The sequence below is a fragment of the Pezoporus occidentalis genome, unplaced genomic scaffold (assembly GCF_034315485.1).
Source record: "Pezoporus occidentalis ecotype Australia unplaced genomic scaffold, CSIRO_AGI_Poc_V1 ctg235, whole genome shotgun sequence".
NCBI classification, from domain to species: Eukaryota; Metazoa; Chordata; class Aves; order Psittaciformes; family Psittacidae; genus Pezoporus; species Pezoporus occidentalis.
In genome coordinates, this window is record NW_026914233.1 from 566,983 (window position 1) to 590,755 (window position 23,773).

The 23,773-nt window shown below is 43.2% G+C and overlaps 1 protein-coding gene across 1 annotated transcript in view; it reads left to right on the forward strand.

The window, feature by feature from the left end:
* CPNE4 (copine 4) overlaps positions 1-23,773 on the forward strand; it is a 186,632-nt gene that overhangs the window by 10,381 nt on the left and 152,478 nt on the right. Inside the window, exon 2 of the mRNA XM_062621863.1 lies at positions 3,031-3,218. Within this exon, the coding sequence (XP_062477847.1) occupies positions 3,039-3,218 (180 nt within the window). The 5' untranslated portion in view covers positions 3,031-3,038. The remainder of the gene's footprint in view (positions 1-3,030; positions 3,219-23,773) is intronic.

Genomic DNA, 23,773 nt, shown 5'->3' on the forward strand with positions numbered 1-23,773 from the left:
GAAGAGAAATATGATTTTATACTCACCCGCTGTTCTAAAAAACCAGTGTGTAATTACTGTGGGAGGAAGAAAAATACATCTCTCCTCCTCGCTCTGCTACTTTCCCCCCTTCTCTTTAGTATTGAAATCATCCGGTTTAATTAAATCACCAGCCTATTTCTGCACAAAGGATGACATTTCATTAATGATGTAAGATGTGCATGAGACAGAATTAACCCAATTTTCAAATGGATTTCAATTTGGAAAGGGCAGCGTGTAAAAATGTCTTGTAAATGTGTAGGACGAGCTTGTTGAGCAGCTTTCTGAAGGAGATGGGATTATAAAAGGATGAATAATTAGACAACAGTTCCTCTCCCCTCCCCTCAGTTTCTAACAGTCTTTTGGTAATGCCAGTTGATGGAAGTTTAGGTAACTGACATCATATATCAAGGATATGTTAGAAATAGAATGAGAAAACCAAAGTTGTGATGATTGCTAGCAAAATGCATATAGATACATAAAACTCTGTAATTTTTAGCTAAATATACTCTTCAGTGCCTTTGTCAAAGTTGCGATCACATTAATCTGTTCTCATTTCAGGGGGAAAAAAAGGCAACAAAAAGAAGAAAACTAGTCTCCCAAATATGATTTGAATCATCCTTTTTGGTAGCAATTTCTCTAGACGCTTATTACCATGCTCAGTTGAGGCAGGAGATGTCAGGTCCCTCTTGCCTGCAGATCATGGCTTCTCAAATCATGAGCAGTTCTGGTTAGTTCCAAAGTTCAGAGTACAGGCTGGATCCATGGGCTGTGGCCAGTGAGATGAGGTTCAACGAGGCAAAGTGCCAGGTCCTGCACTTCGGCTGCAGCAGCCCCCTGCACTGCTCCAGGCTTGGGGCAGAGCAGCTGGAAAGCTGCTCATGGAAAAGGCCCCGGGGGTGCTGATTGATGGAGCTGAACATGAGCAGCTTGTGCCCAGGCAGCCAGGAAGCCACCAGCATCCTGGCCTGTACCAGCACAAGTGCGGCAGCAGGGCCAGGGCAGGGATTGTGCCCCTGTGCTGGGCCCTGGTGAGGCTGCACCTCGAATCCTGTGTTCAGTTCTGGGCTCCTCACTCCAAGAGAGACATTGAGGTGCTGGAGGGGGAGCAGAGAAGGGCAACGGAGCTGGTGCAGGGCCTGGAGCACAAGTGTGATGGGGAACGGCTGAGGGACCTGGGGGGTTCAGTGGAGAAGAGAAGGCTCAGGGGGAACCTGATCGCTGCCTACAAGTGCCTGAGAGGAGGCTGTAGTGAGGTGGGGTCGGTCTCTGCTCCCAAGGAACAAGGGACAGGACAAGAGGAAACGGCCTCAAGCTGCACCAGGGCAGGTTTAGATGGAACTGAGGAACAATTCCTTCCCCAGAGGGTGCTCAGGCATTGGAACAGGCTGCCCAGGGCAGGGCTGCAGTCACCGTCCCTGCAAGTGTTCACACAGCGTGGAGACGAGGCCTCAGTGCCATGGGTTAGTGGTGGCCTTGGAGTGCTGGGAACGGTTGGACTGGGTGAGCTTGAAGGGCTTTTCCAGCCTGGTTCGTTCTATGATTCTATGATTAGACTAGAGCCCGGTTCCCGCTGCTTGCTGTTGCCTTCAAGCTAGGACTGTGATCTTGCTATCAGTGGCATGAACTGTCCCAGCACAAAACTCTTCTTCCTGTGAATTTAGAAATACCTTTCTGTTTTTTCCTTTGTAATTCATAGGAAAACTGGATGTTTCTGAAGGTGTTGGTTTGTGGGTTTCGTTTGTATTTTTCACATCACATTGTTGGGAAAAGACCCCTTTCATTTCCATATTGCCAGAATTCGACTTTGATCAAAACAGTTCTCAAAAATCATGAACATCTGAGAAGAAGGCCTTGTGAAGGAGGCAGTGAAGAGGTTTGAAACAGGCCACACAAAAATCTGTTGATAATTTGGTAAGATAAATCTGCCCTCAAAAAAGTGTGAAGTCATTTTTTTGCAGCTCTTATGTATGGGCTAATGGATGAAGGCCATTGATCCTTGTTTGGCAACAGTTTTTTAGGGGTCAGGCTCTGAAGCTTGGAACAAGTGGGCAAATTAAGAGTTCTTATATTCTTTATTCATGCAGAAATGATCATAGGGTGATTTTGGCCGAGCTCTGTGCTAAAAATCATTTTTACTCTTTTGAGAGTAAAGGCTTGAGCTACAAGATTGATGGTGGTGTCTGTACTTGGACGAAGCCTTGGGTGAGATAGTCTAGTGTGAGGAGTCCCTGCCCATGGCAGGGGGGTTGGAACTAGATGATGTTAAGGTCCTTTCCAACCTTAACTATTCCATGATTCTATGATTCTATTCTATGATTCTACTTAGGTAAAGGGCCAGAGGTTCCCACTGTTTCAGCTGTCTGTTCGTGTGATTCCTGGTCCAAAAGAGCATACACTGTATAACAACAAGATTTGCCACCATAAATATCCTCTCCTAATGCTCAGAACATCAGTCTTGACTACTTGCTTAGGAATGGGGGGAGGTAGCCTTCTGCAGTAGGTGTGAAGACACAGAATGAAATGTGTTTTGGAATTTAAGGTTTATATGAAAGGGCTCTTCTACAGAACTTACACACAAGGTTTGTGTAAGATGAGGTGTGTGCTTTTTTGACGGAGCATGGTGACATGGAAACGGAGAGAGGGAGTCCTGGACAAATTGCATTTAGCCTTGTTTCTGGGGTAAGGTGTTACCATGAGAAATTCAGAATTAGCAGCCTGTCTATCCTTTGGCATGGGGAAATGTGACCCTATAAGCAGGAGCAGAGCTAGAAATGGAGGTCACAGTTCACCCCCTGAGTGGAAGACTGAATTCTGAGCTTATATCTAACCATACAAGATGATGTACTTCCATAGCTATTCCTTTGATTTTTATTCCCCCCTTCCCTTCTAGCTCTGGATCTCATTCGCAGTTACGGGGTTCAACTGCCTAGTAGAACATGGCTTTGTCTTCTGCAGGGAAGGACTGTACTGTGCATGCACTGTTCTTACTGGAACTCTTCTCTCTTTCAGAAAAAGGAATGCAGAAAATGAGCAACATCTATGAATCGGCGGCCAATACCCTGGGAATTTTTAACAGCCCATGCCTGACTAAAGTGGAGCTGCGAGTTGCATGCAAAGGCATTTCAGACAGGGATGCCCTCTCAAAGCCTGATCCTTGTGTCATCCTGAAAATGCAGTCCCATGGCCAATGGTTTGAGGTGAGTGTTTAACAAAACTGTTCTTTTGGTGCTTTAGTATGACATAGACAAACGTGCAATTCAAGTGGCGAGAACAGTAAAGAGAAGCAGCAATTTGAAGCCTGTGGCATAATCTTGTAAGAGTGAAAGGAAATTCCCCATTAACCCTAACGCGTTTTAATGACACTTTGAACTTCTCTTTGGAATCTGCATTAAAAATGAAGATGATTGTAGAAAGAAGCATCATAAAACTTTTCCCTTTAGGGCCTCTGGGTTCATAAAAGCTGTATAATAGCAGAGATAACAATAATGGCCATCGTGCATTCCAATCTAAAGAAGAAAAATGGTGTGGGGGAGAGGAGAATTTTATTACTGTTAGCAGGAATTTATTTGGGGATGCAATAGCTTGATTTGCAACTTTTGAACATTCCAGTTGAAGTCACAGTTGAAGTTAGTAGCTCAGACTAATACATTTTCCTTGTCAGTTTGCCTTGTATTGCAGATTGCATGCTTGATTAAAATCCCACTTTGTGTTGTTTTACCTCATCTTAGGAACCATTTGTTTGATAAATGGAAACAAGATGTCTTAGGGACATGCAAATTGTAAATAAATATCATTAGAATGGAATGTAATGTTTGAAATGAAATCTTGTTAGTTACTTTACTTGAAAGTTGCGCTTGAGTGTTTGTGGTTAATCAAGCTAAAAGGTGTGAGTTTTAATGGGAAGTATGTATGAGAAAATAGGAATGTATTAAATCCAGTTCATTTTGAGTATTCATCCCGCTTTTCCACAGCTTCAGCATTCAGAATAAGACTGTGTTATCTATCAAAAGATAAGAATAGCTGTAGGCATTTGCAGAAAGCAGAATTCTGAATGGATTCTTTATAATTTAGCATTTTCACACAAGTTTATCAGTCTTTGGGGATCTTGTTCTGGTTATTCCAGTTATGTGGGTTTGTCTTATGGACCTCTGAAGCTTTTTCCAGTGCAGGGTCAGCACCAGCATAGCAAAGTTAAGGTGTATTTGGTGGCATTTCTTCCTCTGTACTTAGTTGGCTGCTGTGGAACCATTAGATAGGTCCCTGGTAGGAAAACTGTCTGTAAGTAGAAATAAAATACTCACAATTGTTCTAGTGCTTGGAAATCAGTGTCTTCATGTCATTGAAATTGAAGGTGATACAACAGTTAGGTCTAAAAAAGGTAATTCTAGCTAGCTGTGCAGAAAGGAGCTTTTAGCTGCACTCTGTGTAATCCTTCAAATAGTAGAAATGAACCAAGCAGTGGAATAAATGTCAAAATCAGTGAAAGGTCCCTGTTTGGAAAGCACAGATTCAAATCCTTTGAGCCATTTCAGTTCTCTGAATAACTGAGTACATTTCACACGGATTGTCTGTGGCTAGTTATGAGCAGGGTAAGTAGCTTTAAATGATGTATTCTTATGTTGGAATGGAGATTCCCTTGGTATGATGTGGGGTTTAATTCAGAAAGTGATTGTCTGAATAGAGGAATTTTGGAGGACAGATCTGCTCACTGATACGATTCTCATCTTCCATCAGTTGCTCCTACTGTCTAATGAAAGTCCAGGGTGTTCATTTTAGGATGGACAAAAAGTTTTTATCACTTCGTGTTCCTATCAGCGCTGCAGAGCCAAACCAGCTCTGACACAATGGGCTTTTCCCTTTTCTGTCCAGCACATCCATAACAGAATTCGCAATGACGTTTGAGCTACATTGAGCAGAGTCACTCAGGTATAGCTAAAGACATGATCTGGCTGGAAGAATCTTCTGCTGGTGGCAACCAATGATCCAGCAAGACCTGAGAGAGCAGACAAATATTTTCTCTTTTGAAATGTAGTTACCAGGGAAGTGTGTATATTTAACATAGATATCACCCAATGGCAATCCAGAGGAATGGATCTGAAGAATTTTGCATCTGGATTTAGTGGCTTCATGAAATTGTCTTACATTTCCAAGTATCTTGAACCCCCTGGAGGTTGGATGCTTCCAAATAGATTGTAGCAAAATCCTGTATTACTGAAACAATAGAAGCATGAGCAGCAGGTAGAGGGAGATGATCCTGCCCCTCTGCTCTGCTCTCGTGAGACCCCACTTGCAGCACTGTGTGCAGCTCTGGTGTCCTCAACATAAGGACATGGAGCTGTTGGAGCAAGTCCAGAGGAGGCCACAAGGATGCTCAGGGGCTGGAGCACCTCCCATACGGAGGCAGGCTGAGAGCATTGGGGCTGTTCAGCCTGGAGAAGAGAAGGTGTGTGGAGACCTCAGAGCAGCTTCCAGTGTCTGAAGGGGGCTACAAGGATGCTGGAGAGGGACTCTTCATCAGGGACTGTAGTGACAGGACACGGGGTGATGGGTTCAAACTGGAACAGGGCAAGTTCAGGTTAGATCTAAGGCAGAAGTTCTTCCCTGTCAGGGTGCTGAGGCGCTGGCACAGGGTGCCCAGAGAAGCTGTGGCTGCCCCATCCCTGGCAGTGGTCAAGGCCAGGTTGGACAGAGCCTTGGGCAACCTGGTCTAGTGTGAGGCATCTCTGCCCATGCCAGGGGGTTGGAACTGGATGATCTTAAGGTCCTTTCCAACCCACGCCATCTGCGGTTCTATGATTCTACATGCATACTTATCACATAATCTGGTTGTGGGGAAGATTTATGAACATGTGGCACGTGGGTTGAAGGTGCCTGAGATGCAGACACTGAGGTTTTTATCTGTATATGGTTGTGCTCTTGCAAATGGGTGCTTTTGAAATGTATGAAAGGTACTGAGGACGTAGTGCACAGCCCCCACTGAGGAGACCCACTGAAGCTGGTGTGCTCAGCCTGATGGGATTGCATTGAGCACGCAGCTAGGACAGGAGGGATGCAGCTGATCCCTGAAAGCGAGGAAACTGCTTATTTATCTCGGGGAAAATTTTGCTTAAACATGTCAGCCTGCTGCTGGGAAGAATTCTTTTCAGTTCTGCAGCAGTGTGTGCATATGCGTGTGCTTGTGCAGAGTGTAACACCTGCATAGCTAAATATAGACTGAAAATACCCATGCTGTTGTAGAGTGGGCAGGTGCTGTTTCCAGAGATTTGGAAATGGCATATATATATATATTATTATTTTCTTTTTAATATGATGCTTTTTATGGGTTTTGTTTGTTTTATTTTTTATTTTTTTTCAGTCATGGAAGGGGGTGTAGATGTCATCTGGTCCAACCCCTGCTGCTCAAGCAGACACCTATAAGCAGTTGCCCAGGACTGCACCAGGCAGGTGTGAACGTAAGGAGGGGAACTCCACAACTTCCCTGGGCAACCTGTGCCAGTGCTTGGTCACCCACACTGTTAAAAAGTGCCTCCTGATTTCCTGTGTTTCAACTGGTGCCCGTTCAGACAGCTTTCAGTTCACCTCACTGCTCTTCCAGCCCATACATCAACAGCTCCTCTATGATGATCTTACAGGGAGACTGTGTCAGAGGCCTTACTGAAGTCCAGGTAGACAATATCCACTGCTCTCACCTCATCTAATAGGCCAGTCACCTCATCATAGAAGTTTGTCAGGTTGGTCAAACGTGACTTCCCCTTTGTGAAGCCATGTTGACTACTCCTGATGATTTTCTAATCCTTGACATGCCTGGAAGTGTTTTCCAGGATTAACTGCTTCATCACCTTCCAGGAATCAAGCTGATGTTGTCTGGCCCATAGTTTCCTGGATCATTTGAGGATGGCCGTGTTACTCCTCAGTTGTTCCTTCTTACCATTAGGAACACATGCACAACATGGACAAGTACTCTAAGAAGCCTGGGTTTTGAGCCCAGTTCTGGCACAGAGATGCTTGCTGGCTTTTCTTCCTGCCTGGGTAGATGTTTTGCTATAAACAAACCCACATGTGCACAAAGGCACACGCATACCTGCCTCCCACATTCCTCTCTGTATGTATGTTGATGCTCTCTGAGAAGTACTATCTCAACCAATCTGGAATTAAAATGATGCCTTGTGTCTCTCAGGAAAATCAGCAGTTTGCTCTTTCTCTCACAGGAAGTCTGTATTTTCATCCTGAGGTGACAGGGTGTGATAGAGCAGAACTGGATTATGTCCCTGACCATGGCAGGGGGGTTGGAACTAGATGATCTTAAGGTCCTTTCCAACCCTAATGATTCTATGATTCTATGGTTATGTCTTCTGGCCTTACTTTTAGGCAGGTACACTTGCGGGGTGGCCAAATGTTGTACTTGTTGAATTGTTTGTTTAAGATGATCATTTGATGCCTGTTTTTTCCATACTAATTTGAATGTGTTCAAGGGGTTTAATTACTGGAATAAACTTTGGATGATGAATGACTGAGTGAAGTAGTGGAATCAGGCAAAGGTACATGATGATGAACTCCTTGGCTCCAGTGATTATATACCCACCTGCAGTGTGCATGTCCTTGTGTAATAAGTGTTAATTGCATCTATCACTGCCGTCTTCAGCTGAGATGTGCAAGCTAAGAAAGTAATTCGGGCCTGTTCACAGGTTGTTACCTGCACATGGCAAGTGCATGTTCCTTTGGAAGCTGAGTAAGTTGCCGACCTGCATCTGGTCATATGAGATTTACATGAGATCAGGAGGTGAATATTGGTTGATGTAGCTAGATGGAATGTGATGTCTTGTGAAGGTGGTGAAGCACTGGAACAGGCTGCCCAAAGAAGTGGTGAATGCTCTATCCCTGGTAGTGTTCAAGGCCAGGTTGGGCAGAGCCCTGGGAGACATGGGCTAGTGTGAGGTGTCCCTGCCCGTGACAGGGGCTTGGAACTGGATGATCCTAAGATCCTTTCCAACCCAAACCGTTCTGTGATTCTATACCAGTGGAGCCTACCAAACAGGCTACCTAGGAATCAAACTATAGGATGGGCACAGTAATGCTCATTTGTATTTGCTTTTCTCCCTGGTCCTGCTCTTGTGTTTCATTTATGAATTGTTCCAATGTCCTTCTCCTTCCTCTGCCTCTTCATCCACCTCAGCTCCCCATTTCCATTCCCAGCATCTGCTGCTTTGTTTTGTTCCTCTGCGTATTGGAGGATGGGGAAGATTCCCTGCCCCTTCCTAGCATGGGGAAAGAATCTGAAGAGAAGACCTTGAGGCAGACTTCAGCTACTTGTTTCCATAGGTACCCGAAAGTGTCTCTCATGTTATCCGTCTGTGGCTGACAGGCCACTGTGGAAGCCAACAAGCCATGAAATAGGGGTGTCTGTGGGTTGACTCTACTAAGGTGCTCCAAAATAACTATGAAACCACTGTGAAGAGCAAAACTAAATAGATAAATAAACCCAAATAAATACATCTTCAGTTCATGTAAGATGAACGGTCATAGAATTACAGGCTGGTTTGGGTTGGAAAGGACCTTGGAAAGATCATCCAATTCCAACCCCCTGCCATGGGCAGGGACACCTCACACTAAATCATGCTGCCCAAGGTGGTTGAATAAAATAATATCACTTGTATTCTTTTTAATTTTCCCCTTGCTGATTTCATTTTAAGTCCCTTGTTCCTGTATTGGAAGAGCCATTGTGAAAATTGCTGTGTGTTTTCTCAATGCCACTTAGGACTTTTGTCTTCTGATTCGTCTGTGACACTATGAGAAGGCACCCGTTATATCCTGTATTTTGAAGATTAAGCATATCTAACCCATCAAGGCACATGGGTTACTTTGGGTGGGTATTTGGACCATGTTTATTTCAGAACCCTTTAGAGAGGCAGTGCCAAAAGCACTGTCTTCCCATAGAGATTTTTAGGCAGCAATTGGGGATTTATTCTCTGCTTTAAAGAGCTGCAAGGCTTCACAGTGGGGTGGTTTATTGGATGTTTGGTGGCTTTTGGGATATTCTTGTTTTCCAATAATAGTCAATGGTAGAGCAGATTTCCAGTTATATCTTTTTCTGATTTCACTCTAAGATTTCGACTTGGGGTACCAAACATCCTGTATAAAATGAACTGTAAGGAATGAGGTAACAGTAAGATGAACATACCATCTTGTCAGGATTTTCCTCTGGCATAGAAAGGGAGTTACAAAGTTCTATTAAGTTGTTTTGCATCAGATTATGCGCAGTTTGCTTTCCTAACGTGGAGCTTGCAGTCTAATTGATTGGATCCTACTGCCCGATCTCTCAGGTCTTCAGAGCACTTAGTCTTGTGCACTGATGCGTGCACTGCACATCTTGCAGGCTATGATCTGATAGCGCAAGTGTTGATTACTGGCCTTTGGACCTAAACTGAAATGGGAGCAGTCCTGCAGCATTAATTTCCCAAGGAGTATTCTTGGAAGATGATGCTTAAGAGTTTACAGGTGCCATTTGGCCCCTCTTGTTCTAACTCATCAAGCAGAAAGCTGTGGTTTTTATTTACACCACAGCAATGTGGCTGTGTGTAATCTAGTGTATCCTCATCATTCCATATTGTACTTTGCTCTCTTCTTTTTCGTTAAGGGTGCATTGATGCTAATGCATGCTTCTTTTCTCCAGACTACATGGTAACGTCTGTTGCTGCTAAGATACTCTATTAGCTTCTGTGTTTTGCTGCTGGTAAGTTTTCCTGAAGTCTCTCTATATGGGAGCACATTACAAAGTTCATCTTTTCCAGCCACCAGTGGAAGTCTGCAGAGTCACACTGAAGGCTCATTGAATATTCTGTCTCCGTCCGTTCTCAGCCTGAATTCATCTAATTGGATATTTTACTTTCCAAGCCTTGGTCTTTTGGGAGTATCCTCTGTTCCAAGGATTTGGCTGTTGAAGAGCTCCTGGAATTAACTCTTTCAGCAACAAGTTCCCCGCATGCAGGGAATGGACTGTGAAGTTTTCCTCCGTATCCTACAGAGCATCTTTCATAATATCCTATTCAACTCCCAGTGCACTGAGTACAGTTTTACAAACATGCATAAACACCAACCCTGGAATTGCATTTTATATTACCCTTCTTCTTAAAAGAGCAACTCTGTCCCACTCCCAGGTATTTTCCAACTGCTTACGCAAAGTTGAAAGTCTGAAAACTAAAGGCTGCAGATCTTTTGTGTTGCCAAATACTTGATTATAAGGTGGTACTGGGAATTTTTTCCTCCTGTGCCCAATTCAGAAACATGAGCATCATTAGGTTTTGATGAGATTTTTCTTATTACACCCCAGGTAGTAATAAGTGACTATTTATTTTAAATCTATTTTATAATAACTCTTTTTTGCTTTTATCTCATCCAATGCTGCTGCTTTCTTTTGAGCCTCCTCCTTGTCTCAGCATTTGAACATAGCCACAGTGCTTCTTTTCCTGCCTTTTTAAATCAAGTAGTCTTTAAACTTGAACTCACTTAAATCAGACAGATTGTCTCAGCTGAAGTCAAATACTGTCACACTGAGTCAATATATATGGACTATCATAATGTTCCACTAGCTCAAACAGCACTTGCTGCCTGTCTAGTGCAGCTTGTGAAACGAAATGCAGGCACAAAGGAGAGAAGGAGGAAACTTGCATTGTAGAATCTGTTTTCTTACTGGGACAGGTCAGGTTTGGATGCTTCCACTTTTACCAGCACTGTGGGATCCCCTGCCCACAGCAGCATCAGGAGGCTGGCTTCTGGCTGTATCTGTCCAACTAAATCCCTGCAGGTCCCCTGTCTTCATGTCATGGCAGAGGGAAGAGTTTTTTATCATAGTTTACAGAAATGAATAAAACCAAATGTACTCCTGGGAAGTCAGGAGGGAGCACGCATAGAGAGGTGGCAAAAGCTACCTCATCTCTCCCTGATCCTGTGGCCTGGAGCATCCTCTACTGGGAAGGTCTGCTGCTGGGACCAATTTCCTGCAGCCTCCTGCCTAGTAAATCTGCCTCTGGAAGAGCCATGGAAAGAATCAAAAGACTTGTGAGATCACGTAGTCATTTTTCCATGGTAGGAAATGGTTATCTGCTCAAAAATCAGTTTAATACTGTACTATCCTGTGTGAAAATCTGAATGACCTGATCTTGTTCACATCCTGTTTCAGTGTCCAGTGGGTCAGGGATTGTGGAAATGATTGAAAACCTCTGTTTCTTGTGACCAATTTGTGCACAACTGTACAGCAGTCATCTTCAGCTAGTGTGTGTCTGTGTTTCTATAAGCGGCACTATCCATGGCTCTTCCCATTTGTACCTGTGGAGGAGAGAGCTGGGGTGGGTGCTCGGTTGCCAGATTTCTCTGTGCCTTTGCAAATGTTGTGTATTGTGGCTGGTAGAAGCATCTTGAATGGTGTTGAGCTGCCTGAAAATTGTGCCTTCATCTCGACTGTTGAGTAGTTTGTTTGCAGACAGGAAACGGCAAGAAACAACTGGGAGGAGTTCTCACTTATTCTTGCGTTTATTGCATTTGGCCAAAATACGATGGCTGACAAAATATGACTGATTTCTTAATAAAAGCTCTTTTTTGCCTCAGAAACAGGGCCCTGGAATTACTTCTTCCTGCCCTCTTGCGACTATTTCTTTGCTATTATTGCACTTTCCTCAGGGTTTCTAATGATCCTAAGATGTGCTTGCAGATACCGCTGCCTCTTGGGTGGTTCTCAATCCATGCTTTTCACAACTTTTTCTCAGGGTAACTTCCCATGGAATCTGTGACTCTTAAGCACTGTTCTCAACCATATGAATAAATCAAGGGTTTTCTAGTATTTATTTTTTCAACAAGGTCAAACCTTGTAGTTTTGTTGTATGAGCATCCGAAACAGCTTCAGAATTCTCTGAGGAAGACACCAGGAAAAGGAAGGCTCCCACTGCTTTGTTAACCCGGGATGACTGGCTTGGTAATCTGCCACAGGTTTTATGGTTACAGAACAGATGAGAAGCTCTCTGTCACACCTGTAAGACTGCATACTGGTGTATGGTATTTATTAGCAATAGCCTTTATATTATCCAGAGGGGCAGGAAGAGATATGAGGGCTTGCAGATACCTTCCTTTCTATGGCTAGCTTTCTCCTGCTGAAAGAAATAAGCCTTTCTTTCAAATCTCTAGCAGTAATTCCTGACTGTGCAAAAGAAAAGGGATACTTGATCTTTTCTGTTCACTAGCATTTAAGGACAACCTTTAAGCAGAATGATGGCCTCCTCAGGTAGGGGGGATTAAAGGGAAGACTTACCATTGTTTTAATGTGGGGCAGAGACAAGGTAACGTGGACTGAGAATGTACAGGTGGTGGGAAACCTTTGGCTGTGGCTCCCTTGCAGGTCAAAAGAGAAGTGACATCCACGAAGGATGAGTGAAGAAAGAGCTTGCTTTCTCTCAGTTTCCCCCTCTTACTCAGGAGTAATGAGTTCAAACTGAAACAGGGGAAGTTCAGGTTAGATCTAAGGCAGAAGTTCTTCCCTGTGAGGGTGCTGAGGCACTGGCACAGGGTGCCCAGAGAAGCTGAGGCTGCCCTATCCCTGGCAGTGTTCAAGGCCAGGTTGGACAGGGCTTGGAGCAACCTGGTTTGGTGTGAGGTGTCCCTGCCCATGGCAGGGGATTGGAACTTTTAAGGTCCTTTCCAACCCAAACCATTCTGTGATTCTGTGAACCCAAAAGAAAAACGCTGTTGTTCTGCATGGGAGGTGTTGCCACGCCAGCAGCCCAATGTTCTTATTCTTTTGCCGTCTTTCACTGCAGTTTAATCACCTATCTATCAGATACGTGGTATTTGAAACTTAGATGAAGAGTCTAAGGCTGACATTATCATGGGAAGGCAGATGCACATTTCAGATTAGCTCAGTGATACGCTTTCCTCTCTTGAGCTATTTATTACAGATATCCAAACTTCACAGATCTCCAGGACAGATTTGAAGCCTGACTTGACTTTAGTAGTCTGGCAGATTGTGATAAACCTACAGTAAACAGGAATCTGGGATCTGGAGTTGCTTTGTAAGTAGATAATTCACTTGATTAATTTGGTATGCTGATTCTTAACCTACAGCATCAGACCGGGACTGAGATTGTCAGCAACTCGAACTTGCTTCTGCTTTTACTGGGAGGAGTTTTAGGGCCTAATTCATTATTTCCTGAAGGAAACAAGAATAATGAAACTCTGAGAATAACTGATTTAAAAAGCCAGTCTGAATTACTGCAAATGTTCTTTGAAAAGTCTTCTATTCATATAGTGCTTGACCAGGGATACAAAATTCATTAAGCTGGTTTGGTTTGAAAGCCGTACATAACAAGATAGTACACTGTTGATGTGAATTCATGGAGTTTCAAGTTTATGCAAGGGAAAGTAAAAGTGATTTCACTGAACTGTTGTTTTTCATCTTCTCTTGTGTTTGGTAGGACCTTGAAAATAGATTGTATTAGTTGTGTTGTAATCAGGCCAGAGTATAGACACCATGAAATCCACCTGAGAGTTAAACTGTCCAAACTACATTTCCACACCTACGTGCTGACCTCATCTGTTAGCAGATCTTTTCAGTCTTTGCCTGAATTAGGGACTGTAGTGATAGGACAAGGGATAACGGGTTAAAACTTAAACAGGGGAAGTTTAGATTGGATATAAGGAGGAAGTTCTTTACTGTGAGGGCGGTGAAATGGGTTGCCCAGGAAAGCTGTGGCTGCCCCATTCCTGGCAGTGTTGGACAGGGTTTAGAGCAAGCTGCTCTAGTGGAAGATGTCCCTGCCCATGTCAGGGGGTTGGAACTGGATGATCTTAAGGTCCTTTTTAACCCTAACTATTCTATGATTCTATGATTTCTTATAGTTTTCTAAAACAGTTGAACGGATTGACTTTTTTTCTTTCCATCCTTGAAAACTTCACAATTTTGCATCTAAACCCCATGAAATCCAAGCAGAGACATATTGCATCAATTATCTGCATAGCTCTGCATTGAGTTTTCTTACATAGTTTGTGGCACTTGTCTTGTATGTGCTGCTTGCTGGTGAGTGCTCAGAGCACATGCAAAGCAGAACACAAAGCCAGAGGGTATTTCTAGATCGGTCACTCCCTGCCATCCTGATTTAAACTTAAAATCTAAAACTTTAAACTAGAAACTTTATACAGGGGAAGTTCAGGTTAGATCTAAGGCAGAAGTTCTTCCCTGTGAGGGTGCTGAGGTGCTGGCACAGGGTGCCCAGAGGAGCTGTGGCTGCCCCATCCCTGGCAGTGTTCAAGGCCAGGTTGAACATAGGGGCTTGGAGAAACCTGCTCTAGTGGAAGGTGCCCCTGCCCGTGGCAGGGGGCTGGAACTGGATGAGCTTTAAGGTCCTTTCCAACCCAAACCAGTCTGGGATTCTGTGATTCTATTTCAGTTTTAAAAAACAGCGACTGCTCCATGAACAGCAGGTTTATGTCTCCTGAATCTTACCTGTCAAAAAAAGGGTCTTTTTGCCCATCAGCTCACAGCTTGAAGGCCACTTCACTGCCTGAAATGGTGGTCTTGTGCTTTTGTTGCAGCTTTGCTTTAGGTGTTTCACTCTTTCTCTTTGAAAGCTAAGGCTGTCTAAGTAAGAAGTAGGAAGCATAATTTCTGCTTTTGTTTCTTTCACCTCCCCTTGCATTCACCAAAAGAAGATCCCAGGCAGTAGCATGTGTGAACTAGTACGAGACCACGTCAGAGGAGTAAAGCAACAAAACCTTCCTTATTCATTGCAGAAGCTTGGAGTGCCTGCTACTACCATGACACCACTGATACTAACAGCAAAACAAAGTGCTTTTACCAGTCCTGGCTCTATAAGGGTGCTTACTTGCTAAGAAAACTTCAGCTCTCTATACAAAGCCTGTACTATCTGGGTGTAGGTTGCTTAGGTGATTTGGCTTGAGAGATTTATCTGCCTGTTGTTCAAAATGCCGCACTTAAAGATGGCAAAATAAAAGGATGTGATAAGCCAGTTCTTGGCTTGAACAGTCTTTTCGGGAAGAGCATGTAAGTCATTGGAAAGGCAATCACTGCTGTAGTTCCCTATGGATAATTTCTATGTTCAAAGACCTACAGTGTATTGTGCAGCCGGTTTCTTTATAATTTAGTTGAAATTCATCATAAAATACTAACTGCAGCTAACTGAGGTAAATCCCATTGTTTTGTGGGATGCTCAGTTTTTATTCCACACCACCAACCCAGGACCTATTTCTGAAGCAGAAATCTAGCCGTTGTGATAATCTGAATTTACCATGATAAGCTTAGAGTGAAAAATAAGCGGTTTGAGGCTTTTGTTTTTCAAATGTTTGTTAAAACTCCTTGCATTATGACTGCATCAGCCAGCTCATGCATATTGTGCTGTAGAACTGGCCGCTGGTAGAGAACCAAGCGTACGACATCACTTCTGTATGCTTCATTGGGGAAACATTATCATGATTACTGTACCTTGTATTGAACTTTAAATGCTGTTTGACGGGTTATTAGTCTGCTGTAGACTTATTACTCTTGTAGACTAGAAGGCTTATGCCCTGTGGGCTGGCCTAGTGTCAATAGTCTTGCTGCCCTGGCTACCTTTTGGCTGCAGGAACTATTTTTACTGACAGTGACATTTACTGGTTTAAAACTATATTTTCACTTCTGCAGCTTCTATTGAGCATGCCAGCTGCCATGCATGCGTCATTCCTGTTCTGCACAGGAATATGCACTATAAATTCCTATGCCTTTGTTTCTGTATTTGAAGTTTCTGACTTTGTTATCAGTTATCATCTGATGTCTCACCAGTCTGTTTATAGCCGAGCATGTGCTTAATTTCCTTCAAGGCCTTGTGCTTGCCTGCTTGCTTCCTTGGTTCTTGAGTATAAATGCCAAAGTGGTTCCTTGACTATTTTTGCATCAATCTTATTCTTTACCTTAATAAAGAAGCTGTTAATGTATTTTATAAGGAGTACCCCTTTTTTCTTCCTTAGTGTAGTGGGACTTAGTTGATGTTCTCCCATGTTTAAGCCCAATAGGTCTGTGTTGGAGTTGCATCCAAAATTTTATATAGGTAACTTATATTTTTCACTGGGAATTTATTGAGATTCTATGATAATACTGGAAACTTGATCATAACTGTGGTAAAGAGTGAGACTTAACAAAAGTTCTACATGCACCCCCAATTGCTCTGTCCCCAAAGTCACATTGCTTCCCTGCTGTGCAAAGTGCCAAGGTATATGCAGAATGGTGTTCTTTTAATTCAACTTCTTTGTGCTGCTGGCTTTTCACTTCTAGAGCTTTTTTGTCCAGATTGTGGTTGGTTGTGAATTCGCTGCTCGACGTTAAATCTCAGTATTGGCACCCAAAATAACGTGCTCGCAGGGCTTGTGTGCTTGGGGTTTGCATTTCTTTGATAGACTTTGTTTTTCAGGATTGATCTAATGTTGTCATGATTTAAAGTGGCTGTGTCCTGACCTTCAGGTGCCCTTGCTTTCTGTGGGGAAGAAGGTGGTTGCGAGTTGCAGTTTCACTGGAAAATAATACACTTTGTGTAGCTCTGCCAACGAGATCATGGTTTTGGTCTCCGAGCTTTTATTTTATGATGGAAGCCTTTCCAAGGCACGTAGTTGAAGAATAAAAGGAGTCATTATTGCATTTTAAGGAACCATTCAAAAGCCTGGATTTGTCCTTTATAATGTAGAAGAGCTGTACATATTTTCTGCTAAGCTGGGCATCAGCAGCTTATGTTGGTGTTATTTTTGGAAGGGTAGTATCAAGAACCCTAAGGAATACATGCATGTTTCATAAACTTTGCAACCAAGGAAGTCCATGTTTTTTGAATACATTTTAGTTGTATCATTTGGGAATCTATTTAAATAGGCTCCTATCACAGTGATGGAGTTTAGAATTTACATTGTCATAGTATGCCTCTTTCCATCTATATATCCTTTCTCAAAGCAGCCCTGTGCTCTTACCCATTCGCTGGAGCACAGCTGATGTGGGCTAATGATTTTTTTCCTGCCTTCATTGTATCATTCTGCTCTTTCCACTGATTTCAGCCGAAGTTGGAGGTCAGTCTATTTAAAGAGCACACACTTGATGTCTCTTGGGAGCTGTTGTATAATTTGGCTACTCCTGGTGATCTTTGCAGTGAGAATACATAATTTACTGACCATCTGCCTGCCTCTTCCTCTCATTACAGAGGCTGAAAAGGAAGCAGTCATATAACATATATGCAGAACCGGTTGGTAAACTGCTGGCCAACTTACATACTGTGTTTGTCATTCAGAAGTCAGCTTTGTGCCAGCAGTTGCATGAAATACAAAGCGAGGCTGCTGTGTCTCACATAGTACTGAAGTGAGATGTTTATGATGGATTAGTTTGTTCTGAAAGCCATTGTCTGAGCTTTTCCACAACATGACTGTTGATTTCCTTGTATCTCTATACTGCCTTCAGACAGTGTTCAGAATCCCAGCCTGCACCTTATTTTGTGACCAACATTCTTTTATGGTGGCTCTGGAAAACCTTGTTCTTCCCAAACAGGGAGCTACTGGACACCTTTAGTGAACTGGCTGGAAGGTCTCAAGCTAGATTTATTTGGGGATTTTGTGAATGCATGAATTGGACAAAGAGGTGAAAGTAAGATAAGTTGGAAGAGATAATAATATAGAATCAAATGAGATTGTAGCTAAACCCCAGTCAGCATGGAACTTAAATACAGCATGGAGAGCAGTGAAGTGTGTTCCCAAGAGAAGCTGAGGAAATAGGCTTTTGGATCTGAGATTTGGCTGAAGAACAATGGCTGTGAGGAAGGAAAACATTGATCATTTAACAACTTGATGAGTGTTTTAAAATAGCTGCATTTAAGCTACCTAGCTCTGGAGAACTGTAGAAAGCTACTCTGTTCTAGAGAACAAGGCCCATGAGAAACACTAGGGAGGTTTATACTGGAGCTGAGGAACAATTCCTTCCCCAGAGGGTGCTCAGGCATTGGAACAGGCTGCCCAGGGCAGGGCTGCAGTCACTATCCCTGGGAGTATTTGTCAAAGACCTAGATGTGTTACTTAAGGACATGGTTTAGTGGTGGCTTTGGCAGTGTTAGTTTATCAGTTGGACCTGATGCTCTTAGAGGTCTTTTCCAACCTAAATGGTTTGATTCCGTATTTCTAATCAGTTTTCATTCTCAGTGCAATAATCTCACAGGTAGGATTGAACTCCACTGAGAGTTACACCAGGATGGATGCTGTTTGTGTTGGATGCTCTTGCCTTTTTGCAGAAGTCACAGGGTCACAGAACGGTTGAGGCTGGAAGGGACCACTAGAGGTCAGCTAGTCCAAACTCCCTGCTCAAGTAGGGTCACCTGGAGCACGTTGCTCAGGATTGTGTCTGTATGGATCCTGGATACCTCCAGGGAAGGAGACTCCACAACCTCTCTGGGCAGCCTATTCCAATGCTCAGTCACTCTCACAGCAAGGAAGCTCTTCCTCATGGTGAGGTGGAACTTCTCCTGTGGTTTAGTTTATGCCTGTTGCCTCTCATCCTATTGCCCGGCATCACCAGCTGTGATGGATGTATTCTTCACTGTCACTGCTGAAGGTGATCTCTTAAACCTTTACAGGGTTTATATCTAATCTCACCAATTTCAATTTTATTCTGAAAATAAAATATGCAAATTCACACCTGAAGTAGTCCTTTTGCCCTGATGGCTTTTTTTCCTAATTGTTTTTCATGCTGTTGTCTGTGTTTCTAAGCTACTTAGATATAAACCCCGGCGGGCAGGAAATAGCTCTGCTGGTCTATTTGTAAAGGATAGGAAGAGCCTTATCTGGGTCTCTAGGTGCTATTACAGTATTAATAATCATAATGATAAGTGTCTGACTAGTAGTAAGTCTGATATAGCTGAAGTGAAGTAGCTTAACCTGGAGGGAAAGTTTTTGTTTGAAGTGCAGAGAGAAGAGAGCAAAACACACGTGGACTCTTTCTTGTTATCTTCTGCTTAGAGAAGCCGTTAAACGTGGCTTGTCACTGACCTTGGCCAGGGCTATCTTGTTGCAGCTTTCTTTTTTTAACCAGTTATTCTGCAGTATGGAGTGTTTTGCTCTACACGTGGTGTTAAAGATCAGCATTCAGGGCACATGGAGTGAAGAGCAATTTAAAATTAAAAGGCTGCCTTTCTTTTTAGAGCACCTGGATGTTGTTTTAGAAGCATTTGGAACTCTGGGCCAGCACCTTGTAGGGTAATTTAAATTCTTCCTTATTTTATTGGAGCACTGTGTGAGGAATTGATTTGAGCAGCGTGGCGCTGAGCTCTTCGGGTTTTGGAGTACTTCCAATTCCCAATCACTTTTAGCTGCGGATCATGATCTCCTCTTGGTCCTACAAGGCCAGCCGTCTTAAGAACGTCACCCAGACAAATCAGTGAATCTAGACTCTTTTAATTCATCAAATATTTCATGTATCTCCTGTTAGGGTGGTGAGGCACTGGAATGGGTTGCCCAGGGAGGTTGTGAATGCTCCATCCCTGGCAGTGTTCAAGACCAGGTTGGACAGAGCCTTGGGTGATATGATTTAGCGTAAGGTGTCCCTGCCCACGGCAGGGGGGTTGGAACTTGATGATCTTAAGGTCCTTTCCAACCCTAATTATTCTATGATTCTATGACTCTATGCATAGTAGTTCCTTAGGTCCACAGGAAGACATTTATGTGTTTTTCAAAAGAAAATATAGACATGCAAAAGTAGCCAATTGTACCATATCTGTTCAGAATTTGAAGAGGTAGTTTCATCAGCAGAATGTCCATAAGCACTGCAGTCAGTTGTGTGTATTGATTTGGCCAGGATAAAAGGCTGGGAAGTGGGGAGCAGAGGGAGAAGAAACAAGCCTTTGTATTCAATACTCCATTTGGGAGTATGGTCTGCCCTGTACCCCATGTGAAACAGCAGGGCTGTGGGGATGAGGTGCAGGGAAAGAGGGAGTCATCCTGTAACTGAGGCTTACCATTTCTCACAGGTACTTTCCATTCTTGAAATTACTACCCTGAGCACTTGGCTTTGAACTGGAAGTCTTTAGTGAAGACTTTCTGGATATTTTTGGAATGAGCTATGCAAATCCAGGGATATAATGATGCCTTACTTGTGTAAAGTGACAAGACAAACATTTCCTTTCATTTTCAAAAGCACAAAAGCAAAGTGATGCCCATGCTCAGCAAGAGAGCTGTCCTAAAACCAGGGGTTTTTGTTCCTGCTCTCCATAAAGCAGTCAACCCCCTTGAAGACATACACAGATGGGATTGCTTCAGAGATAGTGGTGAGTCAGCAAGTCACTGGGATGTGAACCACCAAGAACCCGTCTAATGCAATAGCTGCAACAGGCAGCTCATGGTAACGGTTTGCAGCTGCTTGTGGTGGTGCTTGGAGGTGGTATGGGGAAGTGTACATCAATATGGGAATGCTTTATGAACTGGAACTGTGAAACAGTGAGGATGACATTAAACAGCATCTCCCTGTGCTTGGTGGATTTCTTGCAAGAGAGTGGAGGAAGCTGATATCATTTGTTTGGGGAGACGCCTCAGTGCATTTTTGCCCTTGGGTTGAGATAAATAAAACATCATCAGCTGTGTTAGAGATTTCACTGGAGTGTGGAGGAGAAGAACGTAAAGTCTGCATATTTTGCTTTCTGTCTGAATCACTAATGTGCTACCAGTCAGTTTAATTAGAATAATTAGTCATGAAATATATAATTGGTGTGACTCTTCCTGCAGATTATAGAGAGAGCTTTTGAAGAGGAATGTGGTTAGTTGGTACTGATCCTGCAAACATTTATGCACAGCCTTAGCTCAGCATGCATGAATCGGGGTATATGCAGCCACATCCCATCGACTGCAGAAAGCAAGCTTCCCTTGAACTAAGGGGCTTTCTCAGCTTGAGCTTCACCAGTGGGCTGCATTCTGCTGTGGCTGTGCAGTCTGTGGTGAACCCACTGTTTCAGGGGTACCTTCAGTGCTTTCAGTACCCTGAAACAATTGTTGGTGTTTGCAGAACACTCACTTGGAGTGACCAAGTGGTAGCGTGTCGCCTGTGACTCCGTTTGTATCCTGGGGTGCTTCTCCCATACCCATGAAGGTTATTCTTAGCATCACTGTGGTGGGTCCTGCTGGGGGGAGACAACCCAGCTAAGCAGTAACTGTGGGGAAGAGAGTGCTGTGGCTTTCTTGTAGGCTATGGTAGATCCTTTCCTGGATCTGGCTCTGTTTGTGGCTTTGCACACACCTGATGCTGTAAAGCTCAGGAAAAGTGAAGTAGAGATGGGAAGCTGCTGGTACTGTGTGGGAGAATGGGCCTGGGGTGGGTTAGGCTTGCCTGGGTTTAGGTTGTTTTGCTTTTCCCTGTGGAAAACATGGACAAAATAGAGCCATTGTTGTAGCTACTGAGAAGTATTACCATTTGGTTCCTTTTTACCACCTCTGATGAGGTTTTTTTCTTATCATGGTTTTTAGTGTTTGTTGTTTCATCATGTTCTATCATTTAAACGTTTGTGTTCATTAGAAATCACATGAATGAATGATGTGTCCTTCATTTCTTTTTTGCCAACTTAAGAGTGCTCATGTCCATGCTATTACTGTGACTAATCCCATCTCAGTAGTTTCTCTCTTCATAGGACAGTGAAGTATTTTAACTTGTGTTTGCAAGGCTGATAAGAGGTTGCTGTGAGCTGAAGGAAAGGGACTAGGTAGGAAGTGCTACTGCTAGTGTATTTCCTAGCTGCTGTTTACATGGATTTTGAATTCCTGCTGACAGGAGTCTGAAACTGCATTCCTTTTGACACCCCTTTCAGTGGGGTAACATAGTTTTTATGTCAACAGGAGATCTTGTGGTCTAGAAACACGGGAAATGTCAATATTGTCTCAACTGCATACTCTCTAATAGTACTATTTTTAAGTTCTCCATGTTTTCTGAGAAAGTCACATTAAGAGTCTTGTTCTCCTTGGTCTAGTTTGATAATCTAATTGACTATAACAGTAAATCTTTACATCAACTCTAAGAAAACATGGTTTTCCTTATCTTTGGCCCCAAAGAACTGTTGAAAGCAAGGAGTATCTTACTAGTTTTATGGTACTTTAGTGAATTCCATTTCTCTCTTTTTGGCATGCTGTGCAGTGTTTACTCTAAAAAATGTGTGATTCAGCAAAAGCTGTGGAGGGATTTCTGTTCCTGTGGTGTACGGAACTGCAGGCACTGCGAAACAAACTGCAACAAGAAGAAGAGAATAAGGTGTATCCACAGGGTGGGAGTGTGTTGCCCTGTGGCTTCATTTACCAGTTCACAAAGTTCATTGTGGTGTTCCCTTGAGTATTCTGTATGCGCTAGAAATCCTGGCAAAGCCACCTCAGGTACTCTTTCCCACCCAGAAAAGCAGAAAACCCCCAACATGTAATAAAGTTGCATCTCTCCTTCACCAGTATCAGGAACCCAAGCCCAGGTAAGCTCATTAGTTCAGCTCAGGACCTGTTATTTCCCAAGGGCTGATCTTGTCTCTTCGCTATTTGGTATCTTGTCTTTCCAACACATTACTCGGTGCACAGAAACCATCCTCACCTTTTAGCTGCAGTCCCAGTTTCAGTGTCAGTGCTGTGAGCAATATGGGGAGACTGAAACAGTGATGTGAATCTAAACTGAAATAGCTTGAGGGCTTTGTAGATGTTGCTCCTTACTGTTAGTAAATGACACAGGCCAATACGAGTGGATCTGTGAAGCAAGATAATTGTGCTGAGAACCTGACATCCAGGCTCCTCTATGTATCTTAGATTTCTTTCTGTCTAATTAAATTGTAACTCTACTTTTTCTTATCTGGTTCCAGACACAGGATGTCTCTTAGCGACTGGGGTGCGTTAGGGGCACTGCTGGAGTGTGTCTTCCAGTTTAATTTCATGTGAAAGATGTGTGGATTCATGCGCACCATAATGTCAAATGGTGAGCCTAGGCCACCCAGCAACTGGCTTAAAAATTGCAGTCTTGACTGAATTAAAGCATTAGTATCAGTGCACCATCAGTTAAACTGGGTCACCTCAACTACAAATGCCTGTTTCCTTCTGTGCATGCTAGTAAGGTGTATTTAATGACCCTTCCTAGTCTGAGGGTCATAAGAGTAGCCCCTTGTCAGCCACTTTGCATGTTTGTTCACTTAAAAGCATTAAAAATGCAAGTCCTTCTGCTGTGATGTTGTTGCTGTTAACTATGAATTCATAACTTACAGAGAGAAAATGGTCCTGAATCATTGTGTTGCCGTCTGGTTCGATAGGTAGTATTGGCTCTTGTGTCTTGACATATTTAAAAGCCCCGTGGTAGTAGCAGCTTTGCATACTTTTCCTTCTGGATCACGAATTTAGCAAGCAAATATCGGTGACTCTAAGATGAATTACAACTACTGTCAGACATGTTTTGACGCTCCTAAAGTGGGATGACAAGAGACACAATAGGTGTATACGAAATCAATGGCATGACCCAGTTTTCCTGAAGCCTAGCTTTTCTCATAAGGGTGCTCAACTGTTGGTAGCACAACATTTCTCAGTTGGTGGCCAGGAAGTGTAAGTAATTCAGATAGTGCTTTTTGCCTCTTTTCAGGAGCAGAGTACCACAAGCCTGTGTATGTAGCTACCATACCGTGCTCTCCCAGTAAGATGCTGGGTTTTTGCATGCTGAATTTATGGCGACAGTGGAAGACACTGTGTTTGGGGTTTAGTGTAG